Source organism: Centroberyx affinis, unplaced genomic scaffold, assembly GCF_046629955.1.
Source record: "Centroberyx affinis isolate AG114_WGS23_722 - 3 ecotype Tasmania unplaced genomic scaffold, CSIRO-AGI_Caff_v1 ptg002483l_1, whole genome shotgun sequence".
Taxonomy (NCBI): Eukaryota; Metazoa; Chordata; class Actinopteri; order Beryciformes; family Berycidae; genus Centroberyx; species Centroberyx affinis.
The window spans coordinates 166219-187352 of NW_027280713.1; the positions used below are offsets into that span (position 1 = coordinate 166219).

The 21134-nt window shown below is 40.8% G+C and overlaps 1 protein-coding gene across 2 annotated transcripts in view; it reads left to right on the plus strand.

Annotated features, from left to right (window-relative positions):
- Positions 1-830: 830 nt before the first annotated feature.
- Positions 831-21134, plus strand: part of npr2 (natriuretic peptide receptor 2) — a 49598-nt gene continuing 29294 nt past the window's right edge. For both annotated transcript variants that reach the window (XM_071534072.1, XM_071534074.1), the window contains exons 1-7: positions 831-1770; positions 6500-6681; positions 10337-10450; positions 10953-11088; positions 12935-13029; positions 17591-17726; positions 19617-19701. In XM_071534072.1, the coding sequence (XP_071390173.1) occupies positions 1074-1770; positions 6500-6681; positions 10337-10450; positions 10953-11088; positions 12935-13029; positions 17591-17726; positions 19617-19701 (1445 nt within the window). In that variant the 5' untranslated portion in view covers positions 831-1073. The remainder of the gene's footprint in view (positions 1771-6499; positions 6682-10336; positions 10451-10952; positions 11089-12934; positions 13030-17590; positions 17727-19616; positions 19702-21134) is intronic.

Below are 21134 nucleotides of genomic sequence, written 5' to 3' on the forward strand. Positions count from 1 at the left end.
TCGGTCTTCTGGCAAAATTTTTCAGTTTTTATTTTTAACGAAAACACGATGTTAAGACTCAGGACTGAACTAAATTATTTGTTGAGATAGATATTTTCGCAGTATGCAAGGCCCTTGACCGCTGGCATTCGGTTCATTTTTGAGAGCCTGTAAAATTATTCATAATGAAAAACCTAATTCAAGGTCTTGTTGAGTGGGTGTGGGCAATTAATCCTAAACAAAACAAAAAAAAATCTAAATTGCCTATCAATTATGCACTGGAGACAGCAGTAAGGCAGGGGGCGCCTGAAGCCCGTTTAGAGGGGAGCTGGTCAAACACTGCAAGAAGTGTCCACTTTTAACAAATCATTCAGTCCCATATACAGTTTTATAATCTTATTTTTCCATAAAAGTAAGAGTTCAGCATCACCAGTTTGGCTCCATTTGAACGCCAGTTCCACTTGTTTCCAATGCAGTTTCACTTGTTTCAGAAATCTTCTAGAGACAAGTGACAATATCTTGAAACGAGGCAGAATCAGTCCGATCTCTCCATTAATATCAACAAAATGACATTTGATTCAAGAGGATTCTTGTAAAGTTGACTTGCATTGGAAACACGTAAACTGGCAAGTTTTTATTATTTGTTATAAGAGAAATACGACTTTTAAGGCTCCATACTGAGTTAGATGATTTGTCGAGGTGGATATTTTTTTGCAGTGTGTGACGTGTGGGGGCTGAGCAGGAGGTTTGCTCTGATTTAAGTTGCAGTCATCTGGATGGATGGTATCACTCTCGGAGAGACTTCAGCAACATCAGTGTGAGGACTGCGCCGCCGTGAAAACCCGCTCTGGGAAGCGTAAGAACTTCATTATAACGCAGAATTACTTACTGAGACAAATGGCACAGATGGGTTGGCACAGCGCGCCGCTACTTATCGACTTTGTTTGACTTTTAAGAGACAGAAAGAGAGAGAGAAAGACATATGGTTTGGTCTCAGGGTAGCACAGCCGTCTTTCCACTCCAGAAGGTGAGCTCGCGGTGGCCGTACTTTCCTCACGCGGACTTCCTAGCGCCTGGGAAACGAACCGGGAGAAATGGGATGCCAAAGCGCACTGGGATGCTGTCTGTTCGCGGCGCTCTCCTGCTGCCTCGTCTCCCGGTGCGGAGGCAACATAACCGTGGCGGTGATGCTCCCCGACAACCACCTCAAGTACCCGTGGGCTCTGCCGCGGGTTTTCCCGGCCATCCTCATGGCGCACGAGGACCTCAGCCGCAAGTACGGGCTGCTGGTCGGCCGCTCCATGAACATTTTGAACTTCAGCACCGAGGACCCGGCCGCCGGCTCCTGCGCCGAAAGCAAAGCCCAGGTCGTCGCCGTGGATGCCAAACTTTACATCAGGCCGGACGCTTTCTTCGGACCCGGGTGCGTGTACCCGCTGGCCTCGGTGGCGAGGTTTGCATCCCACTGGAAACTCCCGCTGATAACGGCAGGAGGACCCGCGTACGGGTTTGACAAGAGGGAGGAGTACAGGACGATTGTGCGCACCGGGCCGTCCACCACCAAACTGGGGGACTTTGTGAATGTCCTGCACACGCACTTTAACTGGACCTCCAGAGCCGTGGTGATCTTCCACGACCTGAGGCAGGACGACCGGCCTCACTATTTCCTGTCCGAGGGGATTTACCTGAACTTGAAGCTGGAGATGAACATGACGGTGGAGGCCCTGCCGTATGAGGACGACTATAAAGACTACAAGGATCTCATCACTTTCATGAAGGAGCACGGGAGAAGTAAGTTCATCTCACTGCAAAAGAAATAAATACATTTTAAAAGTCCATTTGATAAAGTCCATCTTAAGTCTGGTGTTGAGGTTGAAAATCTTGGTTTCTTTAAAGAGAAGAAAAACAGAAGTCTAATTAGCAATTTAATTAGTAACAGTCATTTTGCTGGTTTCTAATGCAATTACGCCTGTTTTGAGAATTATCTTTGAAACAGTAAGTGAGTGTCTTGAAATAAAGCAGATCACTCCACCAGTATCAAGATAATGTCACTTGTTTCTAGGAAATTCTTCTAAAAAGTTGATTTTCGTTGGAAACAAGTGAAATTAGATCAGATTTTATTTTCACTTGTCTGAAGAAAAAATAAATTATAAGACTTAATGCTAGACTAAATGACTTGTTCAGCTGAATAATTTTGGTATAGTGCATCATCCTGTGCAACACCTGAGCTGCACGAGAGGAAACCATTCTCAGGTAAAACGTTTTGGAGCACTTTGGAAAAATTGAGGCTGGCTATTTTGTTATATTGAGATATTTCATCAACTCATGGTAAAACAGGCTACAACAAAACGAAAATCAGTTTTTGTAGAATTTGGGTTATACCGCATTTTCCCCAGATATACACAGGAGCGGACGGGAATAGGTGCAGGGAATGGCCTGTTTATTTCAGAGTTATTACACAGGAATGTTTAGGCTGTGGCCAGTCTGCTGGTTTATTGCTGGTGGAGGACCACCTGCGTTTAGAGAGAGAGCGAGAGAGAGAGAGAGTGAGAGAGAGCACGCATGAGTTTGTATTCATATGGGGGGAGTTTGTCAATACACGTGCCTCCAAACATGCCTGACGTGTTCGTTTGCAAGGACGCACTTTAACATGAAGGCTACTTACAATGTTGAAACTGATCGGAAAAAAGGCGGTAATAAAATATCTGTGAAGAAATGTATTTTCAAGTTGCAGTTATAGGAATGGAAAAACAAAACATTCAGTTGGCTTTTGACAAATTGACATAACAGACAGTTTGCACTATACAGTGATGAAGACCCGTGCCGTAAATCACAGCCAGCAGTTATTAAATCAATCGTCACTATTCCCGTTTTAATTGCACTTAATTAGAACGATTATGAGGTTGATTGAATCATTTGTATTATTGTTAAAGTTAAGTGCGAGACTATGAAAGTCTGGGGGTTCGGATTTGTGTGTGTGTGTGTGTGTGTGTGTGTCGGCACGCGTGTTTGTGCGCGAGTGCAATCGTACGCGCAGCTGCATGTGTTCGTTTGTATCTATGTGCATTTGGAGAGAGAGAGAGAAGCAGGGTGAGCGCCTTAAAAAAATGTGAGGAAAACATTTCATCAAACAGACATCAACCAAGAAGATGAGCTCTAACTTGCAAGTGCAGAAGTTGTCAAAATTGCAGAAATCATGAGCAAAATTGTTAAGTTCACAAACTGATAGCCTATATTCCTATGTTCTCTGGAATAGAAATGTGTTGGACAGATATCAGCTGACACAATACAAGATTTAGGCAATATTTTCAGAAAATTGAATCCTGGTTTTCCTCAGATTCATATTAGGAAATGAAAAGCTGATCCAGTTACTAATCTATAGTTTGTGGATATGTTACAAAATATTTTTTTCCCTGTATTCCTGGTTCCAAAACTGCCATCCTTGAGAATTTTTTTCTGTGCCATTGCATTGCTGTGTATTGTAGATCCAGCTCAATATCTCAAAGCAACAGAGATGCAGAAGATGCAGCAAGCCCCTAACCCAGGAAAGTAAGCATTGATGTTTCCCATTTGGACTGAGCCATTTATGGCCAAGAGGCATCTCCAGAATGTGGATTCAGTGTAAACAAAAACAACTGTTTTTTGAGGTATAACCTTTGAATGTGTAGCGTGCTGCTCTCCCCTCTAATCACCAAATCTGAGCATTATGGTTTTCCAGCTTTGCAAAACAAACCGAGTTACATACGCTTTAAACATCCCGTGCTGTCGTTACAGTAACAACATCAACAAACAATGGCACAAACACAGCGCAGGTAATTAACGGGTGTTACAGCAGGAAAAAGAGGCATGGTGTTAGCCGCTAAACGTCTTCCCTATAAGCCCCTTGAGTTGAGTTATGGAGCTGCCACAGTGAGCTCGGGGTCACAGGAGCTAATGGTTTTGTCAGGGCTTGTCCCGGCTCGCACATTCCAGTCACTTTTATCCCGGCAGATAACCTCCAGGCTATCAGCTCTTACGTCACCCGCTGGCAATGTTCAAATGGTTAAATTGGTGTCTGTAAGAATGAGTCGAGGTAGACGAGAAAAGAGTGTTTTTTAATGTGGGGTTACACATCCTTAGATCTTTGACAGCTGCTGACCGAATGATCGTGCGCTGCTGCAGAATTACCCCCCAAAATTCCTCTTATTAACAACCTGGAAAAATATGAGAGCCAGTATAGCATAAATACTGTGAATATCAGTATGTATTCCAGCTCCCATCACGTTGCCCAGTGACACTCCAGCCTTGATACTTTTCAGTCCATTAATAGTGCGCAGGAGGGAAAATATCAAGTGGCTGAATGGAAGAATACATCCAGCTGCTGTTGCTGTTTTTTTGAGCACATATGTCAGTGTTTGCGGCCAACTCAAAAATCTCCCAGTGAGTGCTGAAGAGTATCTACACAATGGAGCCCAGGTAGTGCCTCGGCATAATTACAGAGACCCTATTTCTCTGTGAAAACGCTCCCAGGATGCATCAGTATAAGGAGGGTAGATGTGTGTCCGTTTGACTGTTTCCATCTTGTATGAAAATGGTGTTATTGTAAGTTTTCTGCACACAGAGGAATGTATACAGAAGAAAACCTACAAGTCTCCTTTCTTTTTTTACAAGAGTCGTAAAAGCCCCCCCAGACAGATTAGAGCATGAAAACTCAAAGGTGCTGCAGGATAATCTTCTCTGGAAGAGAATCAGCTATAAAACAAACATGACACAGAGTATACATGTTATGAAACCCAGCATAATCCCATTGGGGGTAAAAAAAAACAAAAAAAAGACATGGTGAGCACAGTAATTGGCTTACTTTCCACTGGTGCACTTGCATGTGATTATCCACGGAGCCACCCTAAGCAGTGTGTCTTGTAAACTAACCCTAGTGTAATTAAGAATCAAAATCATTTTAATCACCAAGAACACTAGAAATGTAGACGAATTTGACTTCATTGGTGCAGGGAGTTTCACAGTATGTACTGATGTGCAAGTACAAGGACTGGAGGCCTTCACAGAGTGCAGAGGGACAGCTCAAGACACACTGGAGATGGTAGACTATACATTCAACATTTTATAGGCAATATAATCCAGCCTTGCACTGTGTAAACTCGGGCTAGAGAGAAGAGCGAGAGAAGGGTCGATTGCCGTCCTGAAGGCCGAGAGGTGGAACAAACTGTACCAAACAATTTCATGTGCTCGTGTATGAAGCTGAGCCTCGGCAGATCCATATGATTGCTGCAAACACAGGAGGAGCTTTTCCCCGGCTGTTTTCGTGCATTTACTTTGGGCGCGGTCCAGGAGACAGCAGGACGACTTGGCGTGGCTCGAGGTGAACTATGTTGGAAGAGATGAGAGTCGGAGGTCTAAGTCGGCGGTTGTTGCCGACTTTGGTCTAACACATGAGGAAATGTCTGCTAGCCGGGAGGACTGCCTCGGAGCTGGCAGCCGCCACACTGACATAAACTGCAAATGGGAATAATAATGCTAAGTCCTATATTCATGAGTCAACGTGCAGCAGGGTGCAACTGGCGGGGCGACCTAGTGGTTAGAGCGCCCGCCTCATAACAGAAAGGTCTCAGGAAGGTTTGATTCCTGCAAGTCCTGTTGGAGTGTCTTTGAGCAAGACGCCGAACCCCTACATGCTCACTCATTTTAAATTGATCTGGAGAAAAGCATCAGATAAATGTATTGGATTGTGGAGGAAGGTGTAGGCGAACCAAATGTGATGACTGAGACACACATATACTTGAGTGTCTCCTGACATGTACATTACAGAATTAATGATGACTGTTGATGATGGTTAAATAAGATATGAAGTGTTCATTTCCTAATTGCTATATATTCATTTTGGAGAAAAAAAATCCTTATTCTATGCTCTTCATTCTCAAAACTAAAGATCCAATCTGTAGACGTGTTTTCATTTTGCCCACAAACGACTTAAGCTGTCTACTATCCTTTAGTAAGTGCTGTAATTTGTTTAAATTTGTGATATCAGTTTTTAAGAGTGGGTGTCACTTTTTTCAAACGGCGGTTATCTTGTTTGGAAAGAAACTCTTCATATATCTAATGATGGATGCTAATGACGGATGTGCTCATTTATAACCAATCTCATATGGTCATACTCTGCTCCAAAACAAATTGATGTGATACGCATACTGCAAATTATGTCCATCTTAAAAAGTAATTTAATCTTATACTCAGTTAAAATCTACCGTAATACAAGTGAAAAAATCTTCCCATGGGGTGAAAAAAAAACCTTATTCCAAAACAGTTTCAGCTGTTTTAAAAATACTTTCATGAATCAAGTGGCTTTATCTTCGACAAGAAAGATCACTCCACTCGAGTCAAGATGTCGCTCGATTCAGGAAAGTTCTTAAAACAAATTAAGCTGTATCAGGAGCAAGAGAAAAGATTTAAAGCCTGAGCGTGAGAGCAAGCGAGCAATTAACACGGCCTTTGTGTTTTTTCTTTCTCCCTGTTGTTCTCTCTGTAGTTGTGTACATCTGCGGCCCGCTGGAGACGTTCATGAGCATCATGAAGCTGTTTCAGAGCGAGATCCCCGACCCGGAGAACTACGCCATCTTCTATCTGGACGTGTTCGCCGAGAGCCTGACGGAGCGCAAACCCTGGCAGAACGCTGAGTCCGAACTGGTCGATCCCATCAAGGTCTTCAAGGTACACTGAACACACACACACACACACACACCCAGATAGGGGCAGAGACATCCAGCCTGATATAATCAAGCTATCCATCCACTTTGATCATCACTTTGGCTTTAATGCAGAGGACATTTTGAGCGATGGTGTTCAGATGCTTTGTAGATTTATTGGTTGTGGACTGTCAGTGTTTTCCCCCGCTTTGTAATTGGAAGCAGGCAGAGGTACGGGACTGAAACCACCATTTGGCGTGAGAAATGGATGTGTGTCCGACTCGATTCACAGTCTCTCTTCATCGTGTGCACACACTAAGTCCTCCAACCTTGCCACTGTCAGAATCAAGCTCTCTGCTTATTGAGTTACACAGAACCACTGTCTTTCACCGAGTCCTAACATATTATTTTTATTAAAACAAGTGGAAAACCGTCAATGGGGTCAAATATGATCACTTGTCTTCGATGAAGGTTCACTTGTTTCAAGAATGCTCTTGAAACAAGTGATAGTATCATGAAATTAAGCTCTGTTAGCATCAAGATTGTCTTTTGATTCTTGATGCTTCAAACATTTATCTGCATTTCCCTGGACTTGTAAGCAAAAGAAGTTTTCAAGATTTGATATTATATTAAATGACTTGTCAAAATGGCTGTTTTTCTTGCTCTATGGATGTCTTTAGGGATGTTAGCCAGGTTTCTTTGCTGAAAATGAGCATCATCCATTCGGCTTGTGACTGTTTTTGTCGCTCTCTGAACCCTAAACCATACAGGCCAGGCAATTTGATCCAAGGTTACCCAGTGAAATGCATCCAGCGCTCCTCATCTAATCTAAACATTACCCCCGAGTCAACCATGCTTCAAGTTAAGTGTCCTTTGAGGATGATAACAATAATAAGCTCAACCATGGATTGGCAAAGTACAAGCGGATAAAGCTTTTATGGTAATCACAACCATGTATAAGAAAAGCGTGTGTGCCTCTACAGAAACAACATCGTTTTTTGCCACTGGGTGGGCAAGAATCTCCCAAGAGGATGTTTTCCCCTCTTTCTGCCACTCTGAGGAGTTAAATTCTTGCATGACATTAATGAATGAGAGGATGCATTTTCACAGGAAGCCATTTAGCCCGACAAATTAGTGTGTTGAGAAATAAGAGAGTGAGCACAGATGTGCTGCTCGTCTAATTTATCTTCCTGAATGTCACTGGCTTCACAACACTCAGTTACTTATTCGGTATTCACAAAATTCTTGAAGGAGAATGGCTTTCTCTATGTAAATGTACAAAGTATTGAATTGATTATGCTGATTTGTGTCATAATGGGCATAATGTATATTGGCCAAAGTTATCATAAAAGATCTTCTGCAGTCCTTTTAAGACTTGAGGCTGATTTTGCATATACCTTTTATCTCCTTTATCTGCACCCTTAGTCTTAACATTTGTTCTTTTGAAATGTTTCATTAATAAATTAAGTGGCAAAAGCAGAATTTCACTGCTAACAAATCTTTTAAGTCATCTAATCTTGTATTCAGTCTCCTTAATTCTCTTAAAGCAAGTGAAAACGATGATTGGAGTTGGAGAGTTTCACCTGTTTTAAATGCAGCCAAAGTTGCCTCAAGAGTTTTCTTGGATCAAGTGACATTACCTTGAAGTGGAGTGAGCTCCCCAGGGTGATCTGATTTCAAGGTGTTGTCATTGGTGCCATGATAAGTTTGGAAACAAATGAAACTGTGTTAGAAGTGAAATTACCTAACCCTGCTTTGCAAGTGTTTACATTTTAAGATTGAATACAAGATCAAACAGGAAACCATGCCATTTCCCATTAAACACCTTCATCTACAAGCCATAACATGTTTTATTATGGCAATATGCTTCCTTCAGAGCAATGATTGCATGTGGAAGTTTGTGGTGGGCTTCAATATAACTGTTGTCACTTGAAAAACTTGTATCTCCAAAAAGCCAGCGTTTCAAGAATGGGGAAAATAAACTAGCTGATTTTCCCATAGACATCCGTGCTAAAACTGGAGTTTTTTGTGACAGCTGCAATTCACTCTGTTGCCAAGATGGTAGAAAATATCAACAGAATCAAAGCTCAGTGGAAGTAAAGATTACTGTGGATTGAAATTTCTGGCTGAAACTGTATTTTTCCATCCAAACAGCTAATCAAACATTAAGCCTCTAAGTCACTACTCACACGGTGTCACACCAATTTGTAGCCATGTGTTACAAATCGAAAATCATGAAAAACTTAATCAGACGTACACATCTCCTTCTATCACTCTGTGCCTCTCCTCTTTAGTGTCAGCAGTGCATTTTGTCATTTTGTCAACACATAACTGACTTTTCAGTGATATAATAAGGTTATGTGAAAGTTTGATTGAATTCCTTCTCATTTGAATCTTACTGTTGTTACTTAAATCTCAAAATAAATCCTCATTACAGATGTTTTAGCCCTTTTGGAAGTCATTAAACAACTAATGTCATGTCCAGAAATGTACAGCGCTATACAGCACTTCAACCACCATATTACATACAGTCTAATTAGGAATTTGTTTTGTTTGCCTATCTTTCTCAGAGATGTGCATAGTATGCAAACAAAACACAGTTTTGTTTTTAGCTTGACTGCCATGACTCTGATGAGTAGGGTTTGAAAGAGTTTCATAAGACCAAGGGGTCGTAGAGTTTTCTTAACCCATAGAAGAGAATATAATCCTTAAATTGAAGTTAAGTGATGTTGAACTTTGGTAGTACCTTGGGTTGTGTAGCTTCTTGGACATGACATAACCCCAAAATCTGCCATTCTCTGTTATCTGTTGCTCTGAAAATAAATCACACTTCTAGCACATAAACAAATGCAAACAAAGCAGATTCTGACAATATATAAAAACAACTAGTCATAGGGCTGGGCAATATGGTTGAAATCAATATCACGATAATCATAAGGATTTTTCTCGATATCAATATATATCACGATATGGTTCATGTATGCAAAATCATGTTAAATAATCAAATGAATGTTCATCTCATTGAACCGAATGGTAATGTTAGGTGTGGTGTCAAACAAAACAGAAATATTCAAATAATATTCCTACCATACCTAATTTTATGAGAGTTTTTAAGTAAAATTTGCTTGTCATCATCAATTCAGACAGCAGAAATGTGTGTCACAATATCAAAATATCTTCATATCATCACGATATGATTCCACTGAAAGACGATAAACGATAATATGGAATTATCGCCCAGCCCTAACTAGTCATGTTGCTGAATTGTGGCTAAGTGAATCGCTTTCTTTATGTCTATTAAACCTTCCAGTTTGAACAAGTGTAACACTGAAATCCAGTCAGAGGAAACTTATGCAGATGGAACAAAGAAAATAGCATGTTTATCAATAATTCTAAATAGGTGAAAAAAGGAGGGAGACAGGACTTTGACAAAGCAGATTCTGCCAATATATACAAAAAACAACCTTCTCTCACTTTTTTGGGAGTTGCAAGGTTTTCACATGCCGGCAGCGATATTCACCACAGGAGTCAGATTGCAGAGGATTGGAGAAGGACGGGGGTTCAGTGTCTTGCTCAAGGACACTTTGACGAGGATGGACACTTTCGCTCCTCCATCCCCGTATCGTGCTTCAGTTTCTGACTGTTTTCTCTCCTCCCTGTGTTTCCTGTGTCTCCTCCAGTCTGTGTTCGTCATCACCTACCGGCCGCCTGATAATCCAGAGTACAAAGACTTTCAGAGGAAACTCCACGCCAGAGCTCAGCGGGAATTCGGTGTGAATTTGGAGCCGTCGCTTGTAAGTTGCTATGAAAAGTTGCTGCGTTTTGCTCTCAGCAGCATCACATCCTCGGTGCTTGTGCCCTGGAAGTCTTTACATCTTTAATGGGACATTCTGTGAAAAACAGTACAAAACCCCCACTGTGTTTTGGAATTGTCTATCATACTAATATCAACGATTAATGATGAATGATGTTGACATTAATGTTAGTGATTAATACTTAATACTACTCTTTTATTGCTGTTTTTATCTCATCCATTAAGCATGTCGTATACTGTATATTTATAAGATTTATCATTTAGCTGTGCTTGTTGGTATTTGGCGCTGTCATTGGCCAAAGTCATATCTTTAAATAGAAGCAGGCTCTTGAACCATGCATGCTGGGAATAAACACTCTGAGGTTTAGGCATTCCCATCCTAGAAATTATGTAAACAATAACCATTTGAGATTCGTGTCAAAGGATAGTTCATCTATTGTTCAGTAAGTTATCATTCCATTCCTCCATGTCTCTCCTTGCAGGTGGACTACATCGCTGGCAGCTTCTACGATGGCTTTGTGCTGTACGCCATGGCCCTGGAGGAGACTCTGGCCGAGGGCGGCGCCCAGAACGACGGCATCAACATCACCATGAGGACGCAGAACCGCCGATTCTGGGGTGAGCAAACGTCCGAAACTTTGTACGCTGTATGTATTGTTTTTCCTGTATGAAGAGCCACGAACAATGAAAAAAAACCCACTGCAAAAAACGTCCATCTTAACAAGTCATTTAGTCTCGTATTCAGCCTTCAAATGTTATTTTTCTTAAACCAAGAGAAAAATTCTGCCAGTGCTGTGAGATAACTCCACTTGTTTCCAATGCAGTTTCACTTGTTTCAGGAATTTTCTAGAAATGAGTGTCAGTATCTTGAAACAAGTCAGAACAAGGCAGATCACTCTCTCTACTATCAAGAAAATGACACTTGATTCTACAAAATTCTTGAAACAAGTTGATTTGCATTGGAAACAACTGAAATGATCTAACCCCAATGGCAGATTTTTTTTACTTGTTTTAAAAAAAATAGGATTTTTAGGACTCAATAATAGACTAAATGACTTGTTAAGAAGAGTCCAGTGTTGTGCAGGGCAGGTGATTGCTGTCAACCTTTCAGTCTGCAGACCTTTCTCAAGACAATCAGGATGAACGCCAGACTGTCAATCAAATCTATTTTTTGTTGTCTTATGCAAGTCATAAAATCTGCTCACTGTTTAGTGCTGCTCTGTGTCTCTGCTACTTTGCTTTTCTGAGTAAAATCTGAGACAGTTTTGAGCTTTGTAAACAGTAAATTTACTGAGTATTTGTGTTGTTAGTGCTGCTGCATTAATGTTGTATAACACACACACACACACACACACACACACACAGAGGGCCCGACTCAGACCTTGACTTAAATGCCACGCAGTTGTTTATTTACTTGTACACCACACTGTGCCGACTCCATACCTGGAGTTACATCTGGATATGTGGCTTCATGCAAGAAGGACTGAGGTGATGAATATGTAAATCAAGGCATCTCCACCTTTACACGACAATATGCAGATTATAAGACTCTGACTTAAATCCATTGGCACGCTCTTTTCCTTATGCACACAAAACCCTGCAGTATGTCTAGCACTTCGGATGTAGAACAATATATTTGCATACTAAAGACATCAAATGTGATATGAATTGTTGAGTTGCAAAATTTCTAGTAATAATAAGTATCATTAAAATGATCAAAACGGTGTCAGTCCACTAAAGTCTTTATTGAACACTTGGAATGCGTTTTTACATACAGACTGTCTCCACTCTCACCTCACTCCCACACTCATCACAGATTCATCTCTCACACAAATCGGGTAAATTAAAGGATAATTCCAGTTATTTTCAATCTGGCCCTAATTTTCCTTGATTTTTCCATTACATGCATCAACTCTGATTTAGATTTCACCAGTTACTTCACTGATGGGATCATCAGAAGCGATGGCACTACCAAGGTGCATGAACGGTTACTCCAGGTAACATGCACACTTTCCATCCGTTGCCTCAGACAGTCAAGGTGTCCAGAGATGTTGAATATTGTGGGAAGATCTCAGGTCTCTGTCTGCTACTGCTGGGTTCAGTTCTTAATGGTAGTAAGCAGACACACCAAAGAATATTTACATTCTGGGTATCCCATTAGGCAACTTTTCAATTCAATCTTATCTTATCTTATGCGCAGTTCTCCTAAACAAAACTGAATTAAAGGCACACAATATTTAAGGCAGTAAGACAAGAAAAGGAAAATAATCCATGGCCTGATTTCCACCATGCTGATGGGAAGGACAAAGAAGCCAAGGTGAACAAGCGAAGGCACAGACAAATTCCTCAGTGTGCAAGTCTGAATAGTCCAAGTTTGAACAGGAACAGCTCAAATGTGCATATCTCCATCTAGACCCATGTAACTGAATCAGACCCATAATATGGATGTTGTCTGTGTTTTTAGGAGTCACAGGTCTTGTTACCACAGACCACAAAAATGCCAGAGATATAGATGTCAATGTGTGGGCGATGACCAACCAGGAGACAGGAGAGTATGGGGTAGGTGAAGTTTTTTTGTTGTTTAAATTGTTCTTTCCACTTTCCTCTTCACAGAAACCTCTCACTCTTTACTATTCGTTGGTTGTAATGCGTATTGGCAACCTACGAATTTAAACCACTCTGGATAAGAGCAGCAGCTACAGGCCTGAAGTGTCGATGTGAATCCCAGATTGTTTCTGCAGTAATACCACATGTGCCTCAGCATTAAATGTTTTTGTAGCTGTGAGCTCTCACAGTAAAACATAACTTGCTATTTTGTTCTCTGAGCTTTGGCCTTTGGCAAACCAACACTCAATCATTAGACCATGATCACTGTAATTACTCCAATTGGACCAATAATTTATGAATGCTACACAATATAATAGTTCCTGTTACTCCCAGCATTGAAATTAAATGAAATGATTGGCTAACGAGATACTAGATGGTGGTGTAGTAGCCGTTGGTGGTCACTGGTCACCACTACGCACACTGCACTGAAAGATGAGGGAACAGTTCAGCCAAAAATGAAATTTCGGTCATTATCTACTCAGTCAAAATCTAGTCAGTCAAAACTCCACTGAAGTTCGTACGACCACCAAACACACAGTGAGTTTGGCCCATCTCAGATCCATCTCAGCTTTCTCCCAAACAATTGAACTGATTGATTAGAAAAGGGCATAACATGTCCAACAAATTCCTCTAAACAACTTGTGCAGCATAATCCAAGTGTTTTGTTGTCATGCGATGGCACTGTGAGCAAAAAGGCTTTGATATACCTCATTATGTAGCATTATTCTGTGTTTACAACTTTGTGCCCCTGACCTTCTCTATTGGCTGGCGAGTTGGAAACAGGATCAGCACATTTTCTTGTTTCAGTTGCCATGCTACTCAAAAAGACTTTACCCTTTCTATAATAATACTAAGGTGAACATAGCCATTTGGACTCACAATACAATTGTCTGGCTACAAAACACTTAACATTATGCTGCACAAACTGTTTTGAGAAATTTGTCATTTTATATCCTCCACTTAAATTGTCTTGGAGAAAACTGAGATAGAACTATGGAGGCTAACTCGCTGTGTGTTTGGTGGTTGTACAAACTTAAATTTTTCGACTGACATGGGGGTGAATAGATAATGACCGAATTTTCATCTTGAGGCAAACTTTTCCTTTAAACGATCCTCAGTTTTCTTTGGTGGAGGATTTGCCAGGTGTGGTATCTGTCACTGACAGCTGTAAGAGATTGTTAGCTGAATTGCTTGGCATGCAGGAGTTTCGTTTTGTTGGTAACAGACCGGGTTAATAAGCAAATGAGGAGGAATGAATCAGTAGATCCAAAGTGTTCCTAATGCTACAGCAGGGTTTCTCAACCTTTTTGGCTTGCGACCCCTAAAACAAAGCGATGCCTTCTCACGACCCCCCATCACAGGCTGCATGCAGAGTGATGAACACTTCAAACAAAGAATATTTTTCCCTTTTCAGGTTGTTTCATTTGATTAATTATCAGATGAGGCCTTGAGGCTGAAAGACTATTCAGTATTTCATAAGAAAAAAAAAGAAGCAAAAAATTTGAGAAAAATCAGAAAGACATAATAAATGTGTGTAGTAGAAATTATTTTTTTTTCTTATCCCATAAATCATTCCCAAGATTATCTCGCGGCCCCCTGGGGGGGTCCTGAACCCCAGGTTGAGAACCACTGTGCTACAGTGTTTTGAAGTCTGGTATGTAAGGGTTAAGTGAAGCGCATCATTAGAGTTAATAACGTTTTCCTGTGAAAATGTTTTGCTTTTGCTCATGTTTATTCTGTAAGTGTCCCACAGAGAGATACAATGACAATGATGAGAGATACAAGCATCGAAATCTCCACAATCTTCATAATCATTACATTAAAACAGTTTATGATTGTCAACATAATCATAAAAAAATACTGTATGTCTCCACTTCGATGCTAGAAGCAGTCTTTGTTGTCAGCTATCCTATTTACCAGCTTAATGCAAAACATTTTCATGGTTCATTTTTAGTCTCAATGTGTAAACTCAGTGACACAAAATAATAATAATAATAATGACTGAGAGCCGCGCTTTCCAAGCAGCAGGCTAATTCTCCCCATATGTCTTAGTTGCTGTAATTACTGTAACAGGAATTTTCTCTAAATTCCTCTCAGCATAGTGAGTTATGTGCAGTTTGAAACCCCCGATGCTTTGCTTGTGTGTACGGCCATTGATGCAATTAAAAGCAAATGTTCAACATCATGCAGGGGAAAGGGGATATTACTATTTGGGAGATATTCTGGGGTCCTGACTTCTCTAATGATAAGATGCATAAAACCTCAAATTTCCCTCACAGTCAGATGAAAATATTTGTGTGTCTTGCGCTCTGCAAACACTCCTGTGAACCGCTGCAGTGTTTTCCTCTAAGGGCAGAAGAAGTGGGTTAGCTACATTTGACTTCAGTTAGAATTTCATAGCGGTCCTCGGAGACCGCCAGCGTGACTTCCTGGTCTCATTTCTCCTTGGCTTTTAATTGGTCGATTCATTTAGCTGATTGACCGGAGTATCCAGTGGCCTCGTTGAAAAACATCTTAGGTCAGTGTCAGCGTCAATTAAGAATCTCAATGTCAGACTGCTGTATATGTTTTGTCTGTATTATAGTTAACGATAGAAGAGTTTACTTCCAAAACAAGATATGCAGTAGTTTGAAAAAAATGGCATCTACTCTTAGGAAATGATTAACAGCACAAAGTAATATTGATATTTGATATTCCCCCCCAAGAATGGATGTATAGCATTTTGGAAATGAACTCTTGGCTGGGATATCCTACATCAGCACTTTTGCTGTAACACAGTAACACAGGACCTGGACCAAAATACAGCAGCCATTTTAGAAAGGGTTTCATCTGCATTCAGTCTCATATTCAGCCTTCAAATCTTATTTTTCTTAAAACAAGATACAATTCTGCCAGTGGGGTGAGATAACTCCACTTGTTTCCAATGCAGTTTCACTTGTTTCAGAATAAGGCAGATCACTGCACTACTATCAAGAAAATGACACTTGATTCTACAAAATTCTTGAAACCAGTTGATTTGCAGTGGAAACAAATGAAATTATCGAACCCCACTGGCAGATGTTATTCACTTTTTTTTTAAGAAAAAAATACAATTTCTGGACTCAATAATAGAATAAATAACTTCAGGCCAGAATTCAGTCTACAAATCTTATTTTTGTGAAGAAAAGGGAGTAAAAATCCACCAGTGGTGAGTTAATTTCACTCGTTTCCAGTATAGTTGCACTCGTTCCAAGATACTATCACAACAAGTTTAGTAGCAATTAGAAGGTAAATTACTGTATCTGTCCGCACTGGCAGATTTTAAGGTACTTGAGGTTTTAAGAGTGAACACAAGATTAAATAAATTGCTGAACAAGATGGATATGTTTTTTTGCACGCAGTAAACACAGGCCCTGATCCTAAATACTGCAGCTATTTTAGACAGCGTTCGCTCTGCCCCTCCTGCCCCTCGGCCGGTTACATCCTGCATTGTTTTGATGACCCTCTGTATGGGGCGACTGGCCTTCAAGGTTTTTAGCAGAGAGGACCCGGCGTGTCTGTGTGGTCCTCCAGGAGGGAGCGAGGGTAAAAAATACTCCACTGGCCAGTTAGAGACACAGGAGTCGTGTTTCACAGCAGGACAACAGGCGCTCTGCACAAAGCCAGCAGATGCCACGCTATCAAAATAGGAAAGCTCGCACTCACAAACCTTACACCAGGTCTTCAAAGAGATGCAGAGGTTATGTCTGGCCTGGCATAGACACTGCAGTAAGTTCTGCTCATCAAGTACCTGCTAATCATTTCCCCGAAATGTTTTCCTGATTGGCTTGAATGCTTGAATCACACAAAAAGTGTCGGATACTTTTCTGTGCAGCAGCATAAATCCATTATTTTGAATAAATCCGAATCACATTAGTATAATACTGTACAGCGTCCTGTGGTTTTAACGCTTGCTTGATTTCTTATTGTTGCATATACAATGTTATCTATGTTGTCCTTTCCAGTAAACAGAAAGTTGTGTAAAAGAAATTACAAATTACTGCAAGAAATTGTTAAATGAGCTTACAATATGCACTCACTATACATATATTTTTTCATTAGGGATGGGACGATATATCGCAATGCAAAAATGTGACAGTATGTATCATGGGGCAGAAAAATGAATCGTGATATTAGCTACATTTTATTCTGCTGTAGTAATCACAAATGAGACGGTTTGACCATCACAATTCACAAGCTCTCCATCTAAATTACATCATTTGCACTTTGTAATGACATTGTTTGTACATTCTAGCAAGCCAATGCCATCGCTAGAGAGATTTGTGACTCAGAAGTAAACATACTGTAATTCTGCACAGTCAGACTTTGTTGTCACTGAACTTTTATTTATCACATTGTATCGTGGTTGTATCGAATCGTGAACCCCACACCGTGTATCAAATCGTATCGTGTTTCGTATTTTTCATCCTTTTGAATTTGCATACAGTATCCATATCAGACTGAATTTAACATATTACTTCTTCTGTGTCTCCAGCTTGTTGCCTACTACAATGGAACGAACAAAGAGATCATATGGTCCCAGACAGAGAAGATCCACTGGCCCACTGGGGGCCCGCCGCTCGACAACCCACCGTGTGTCTTCTCCACCGACGACCCGTCCTGCAACGATGGTATGACCTGCGAAAGAGTTACAGCTCCGCCCAAAATAAAACATCTTAACAAGCCGTTTAGTCTCGTATTCGGTGTTAAATCTGCCAGAATGGTGAGATGATTACACTTGATTCCCATGTGAATTTTCTAGAATCAAATGGTACAAGCTTGGCAAGCGGAGGGGCTGATTTCAGGATTTTCCAGGAAAGTGAAATTATCCCACGCTATTGGCAGATTTTTTTCACTTGACTCGATGCAAGATCAAATTGCTTGTCAAGATGGATGTTGCCGTGGGCTAGCATTTGTGTATGGTGTCACTATCATTTCAACAGGGTCAGCAATATCTTCATTTTGACTTAGTGATGAAAATATGCTGTTTTCCACACGTATGATTGATCCCAGTTTCGTCGACACAGTGCAAGGACAAACATACAGTGTAATATTTGCATGTAGTATGAAAAATATGAGCTGGAAATGATCTTTCGCTGTATGACCAAAGTAACATTTTCAGAAGGAAATGTCACAGATGATCAACTGATATAGTTGCTAACCAAGAATAGCCTGGTTAGGAACACCACTGCAATTATGTGCTTCGGTATGAAGGGGATAACGAGCGGAGGAGCGATAAATCTGATTCTCTCCCATAATCTGAGGCCATCCGCAAAATTATCTCCTGAGTTGAGAGCCTGGATGTCGCCTGGCCTTCCGCGGAGTCGGTGTCAGAATCGCCAAGGACAATAACGTGTACAGGAATTTGTGTTTGTGACTTTGGTGCGGTTGAGTTTCACAGTACGGACCGACACACAGAGCAAGGACAGCAAGACCTCGTTTACAGTGTAAAGGGACGGTACAAGACATGCTGTGACAGTAAACACACCGCTCTTACACTGTAAACTACAGTACATCTGTGTACATTCGAGCAGCAAGCTCAGCAGCATGGTTGCAGCTTTGACTCATTGATCCGTGAGCTGCACTGATTAGGATGAGACGCATGAAATCAATTATGCGCTGGAGAATCTAAATTCTTGTGGCTCAAACGTCTCATATGCCAAGTCTGAAATGCACTGGGTTGTGTGCAGTCAGTTCAGTTCGGAAACATGGGCAAAAACACTGTAATAATAAAGAATAAATAATGTGGTAATAAACAGTGAAAGTAGTTGAGTTTACAAACAGAAATATTGGATGGCGAGGAGCGGTCTGAAAATCGTGGAGGTTTGCAGTGGGGATTCGTTAATGAGGTTAGAAATAAAATTAAATGGATTCCGCCTATAGTGCTTAGCTTGAATTCATGGTAGCAACGCCAAAGTTGGGGTCAGTGTTCTTTCAGTTCAGTTACAGGCAATGACTTTTTTTTTTGCCAATTAAGAAATTCAAAAAAGCAAAACTTCTTGCACACTTCCCACACATTTCCATTTTTTGCATGTTTTTAATCTAACTTTCTAGCACCAGAGTTACCTCATTTGGACGATTAACACGGTGACAATCAAAATAATTCCAGTGTTTTATCTATTGACAAATGAACGCTTAAAATGAATCTTCTTATTTTTTCAGGGTTGGATTGTTTCAATTTGCCGTTTTATGAATTTCATGAATTAAAAACTCTAATGAGGTGTGTTAAAATTCCCTCATGATGCCACAACTATGGGCTTTGTTTAACATCTAACAGTAGGCAGTATAATAAATCTTCGTTAATGTTTTTTTTATATATATATCAGGAATGTCAGAACTGAGGAATGGTTACCAGTGTTTGTGGTGGACAGATTGCTAGAGCAGCGCAGCTCTATATTTCAAGAAACCCCAGCTGTGTTTTTGGTAGCACTCTGTTTTTTTTTTTTCAGGGATATTAATGCGGACATCTGTTGAACATATGAGAGACAATTGACTGTGGAATCCTGTTTCCCTGTTTCCAGGTCATCTGCCAGTTCTGGGTATTGTAGCTGTGGGATCCGGCCTAGCGCTCATCATTTTCGGGATCTCCAGTTTCCTCATTTACAGGTGAGTCGTTTGGATCACGCTAAAGGACTGTGCTGCTTTTGCTCTTACAGCAGAACCGGTGAGAGACGAGCTTCTTTTATCTCAGAAAGACAGAGAGAAAGAGAGACTGCGGAGAGAGAGAAAGACTGCAGAGAGAGAGAGAGAGAGAGAGAGAGAGAGAGAGAGAGAGAGAGAGAGAGAGAGAGAGAGAGAGAGAGAGAGAGATGATGTGTTTCAAATAGGATTCATGGGTTGTGCAACTATAGGTGCCAGTGTGGAATTTACGTGATTGTTGCCAGGGCAACGGCTCAGCAGGTGACGGGTTTTAAAGCGGTGGAGAAGTGTGTGAGTTGCCAAGTGAACTCAGATGCTGGCCCGAACAATTGAACGACCTTGTGGTTGTTTCTCGCTCAATGATCATTAGCGTGTTATTTTTCTCTCTGTATTGAAGGGGATTTTAAGAATTCACATCATCATCGCTGTTATATCACGTGAAAACCTCCTAACTCCAGCCTTGGTGATTTTCATGTTTTTAAGTCAGTTAAAGGATTACGTGGTTCTCTGTGGATTGAGAAATTTCTACAACCCCTGTGCTTATGAAACCCTTTCAAAACCCATTGGATTAAAGCAAAAATACATGGTGGCCGAGCTGAAAACAAGGCTGTTTTTCTTAGCTCCTGAAAAGTTGACATTTTGGAGATGGAGGACAAGGTTTTCAGCGTTACAGCGATGATATTTTATTTCTGTGCTGCAGGGCAGTTAAGTCAGTGTTTGAGAAGTTGCACCATTCTTTAAAGCCAGAAATCGGAGAGAAAAGCCTTGAATTTGTGATGTGACAGGGATGTAAAACCTGCAGGAGCTGCTCCATTGACAATGAATGAGGAGCTGACATTGGGGAGCCATCAGATGCTAAGAAGAGTTGTCACACCAAAACAAAGTTCATATTCTAGCATTGCTAACAGGTCTGAGCTCAAATTTAAACATCATTTGGGTGCAAGAACTCACACAGAAACCTTATGGGTCAACAAAGTCGTCACCCCATTGATTGTCTGTGGAGCAGCGCCTGATTTCACATCCCAGTGACATCACAAAATCATCTGTTTTCGCTTTGATTTCTATCTTGAGGAAAGAGTGGTGCAACATCAAGGGTTAGCTCTCCAGCCTGTAGCTTTAGAACAGAGTGGTGCATGCTCACAAGTTTTGACTGAGCTGTCCTGGGAAACAGGGATGACATATGTGAATTGTTAAAATGAGTGGTGTTCCCCTTTAAGTTCAAAATCTTTAATTTAAATCTATATCTGAACTTTGAAATAAGCTGTCCTTTTCAATATGCCATTGGGTGTTTAATTAGTGTGCGTGTTTAATTGCTGTGCCCCCGTGTACTTGTGTATCTTTTAGATAAAATAACTGCTTGTAACATTTCTAATGATTATAACTTTCAGGCTGTAGCACAG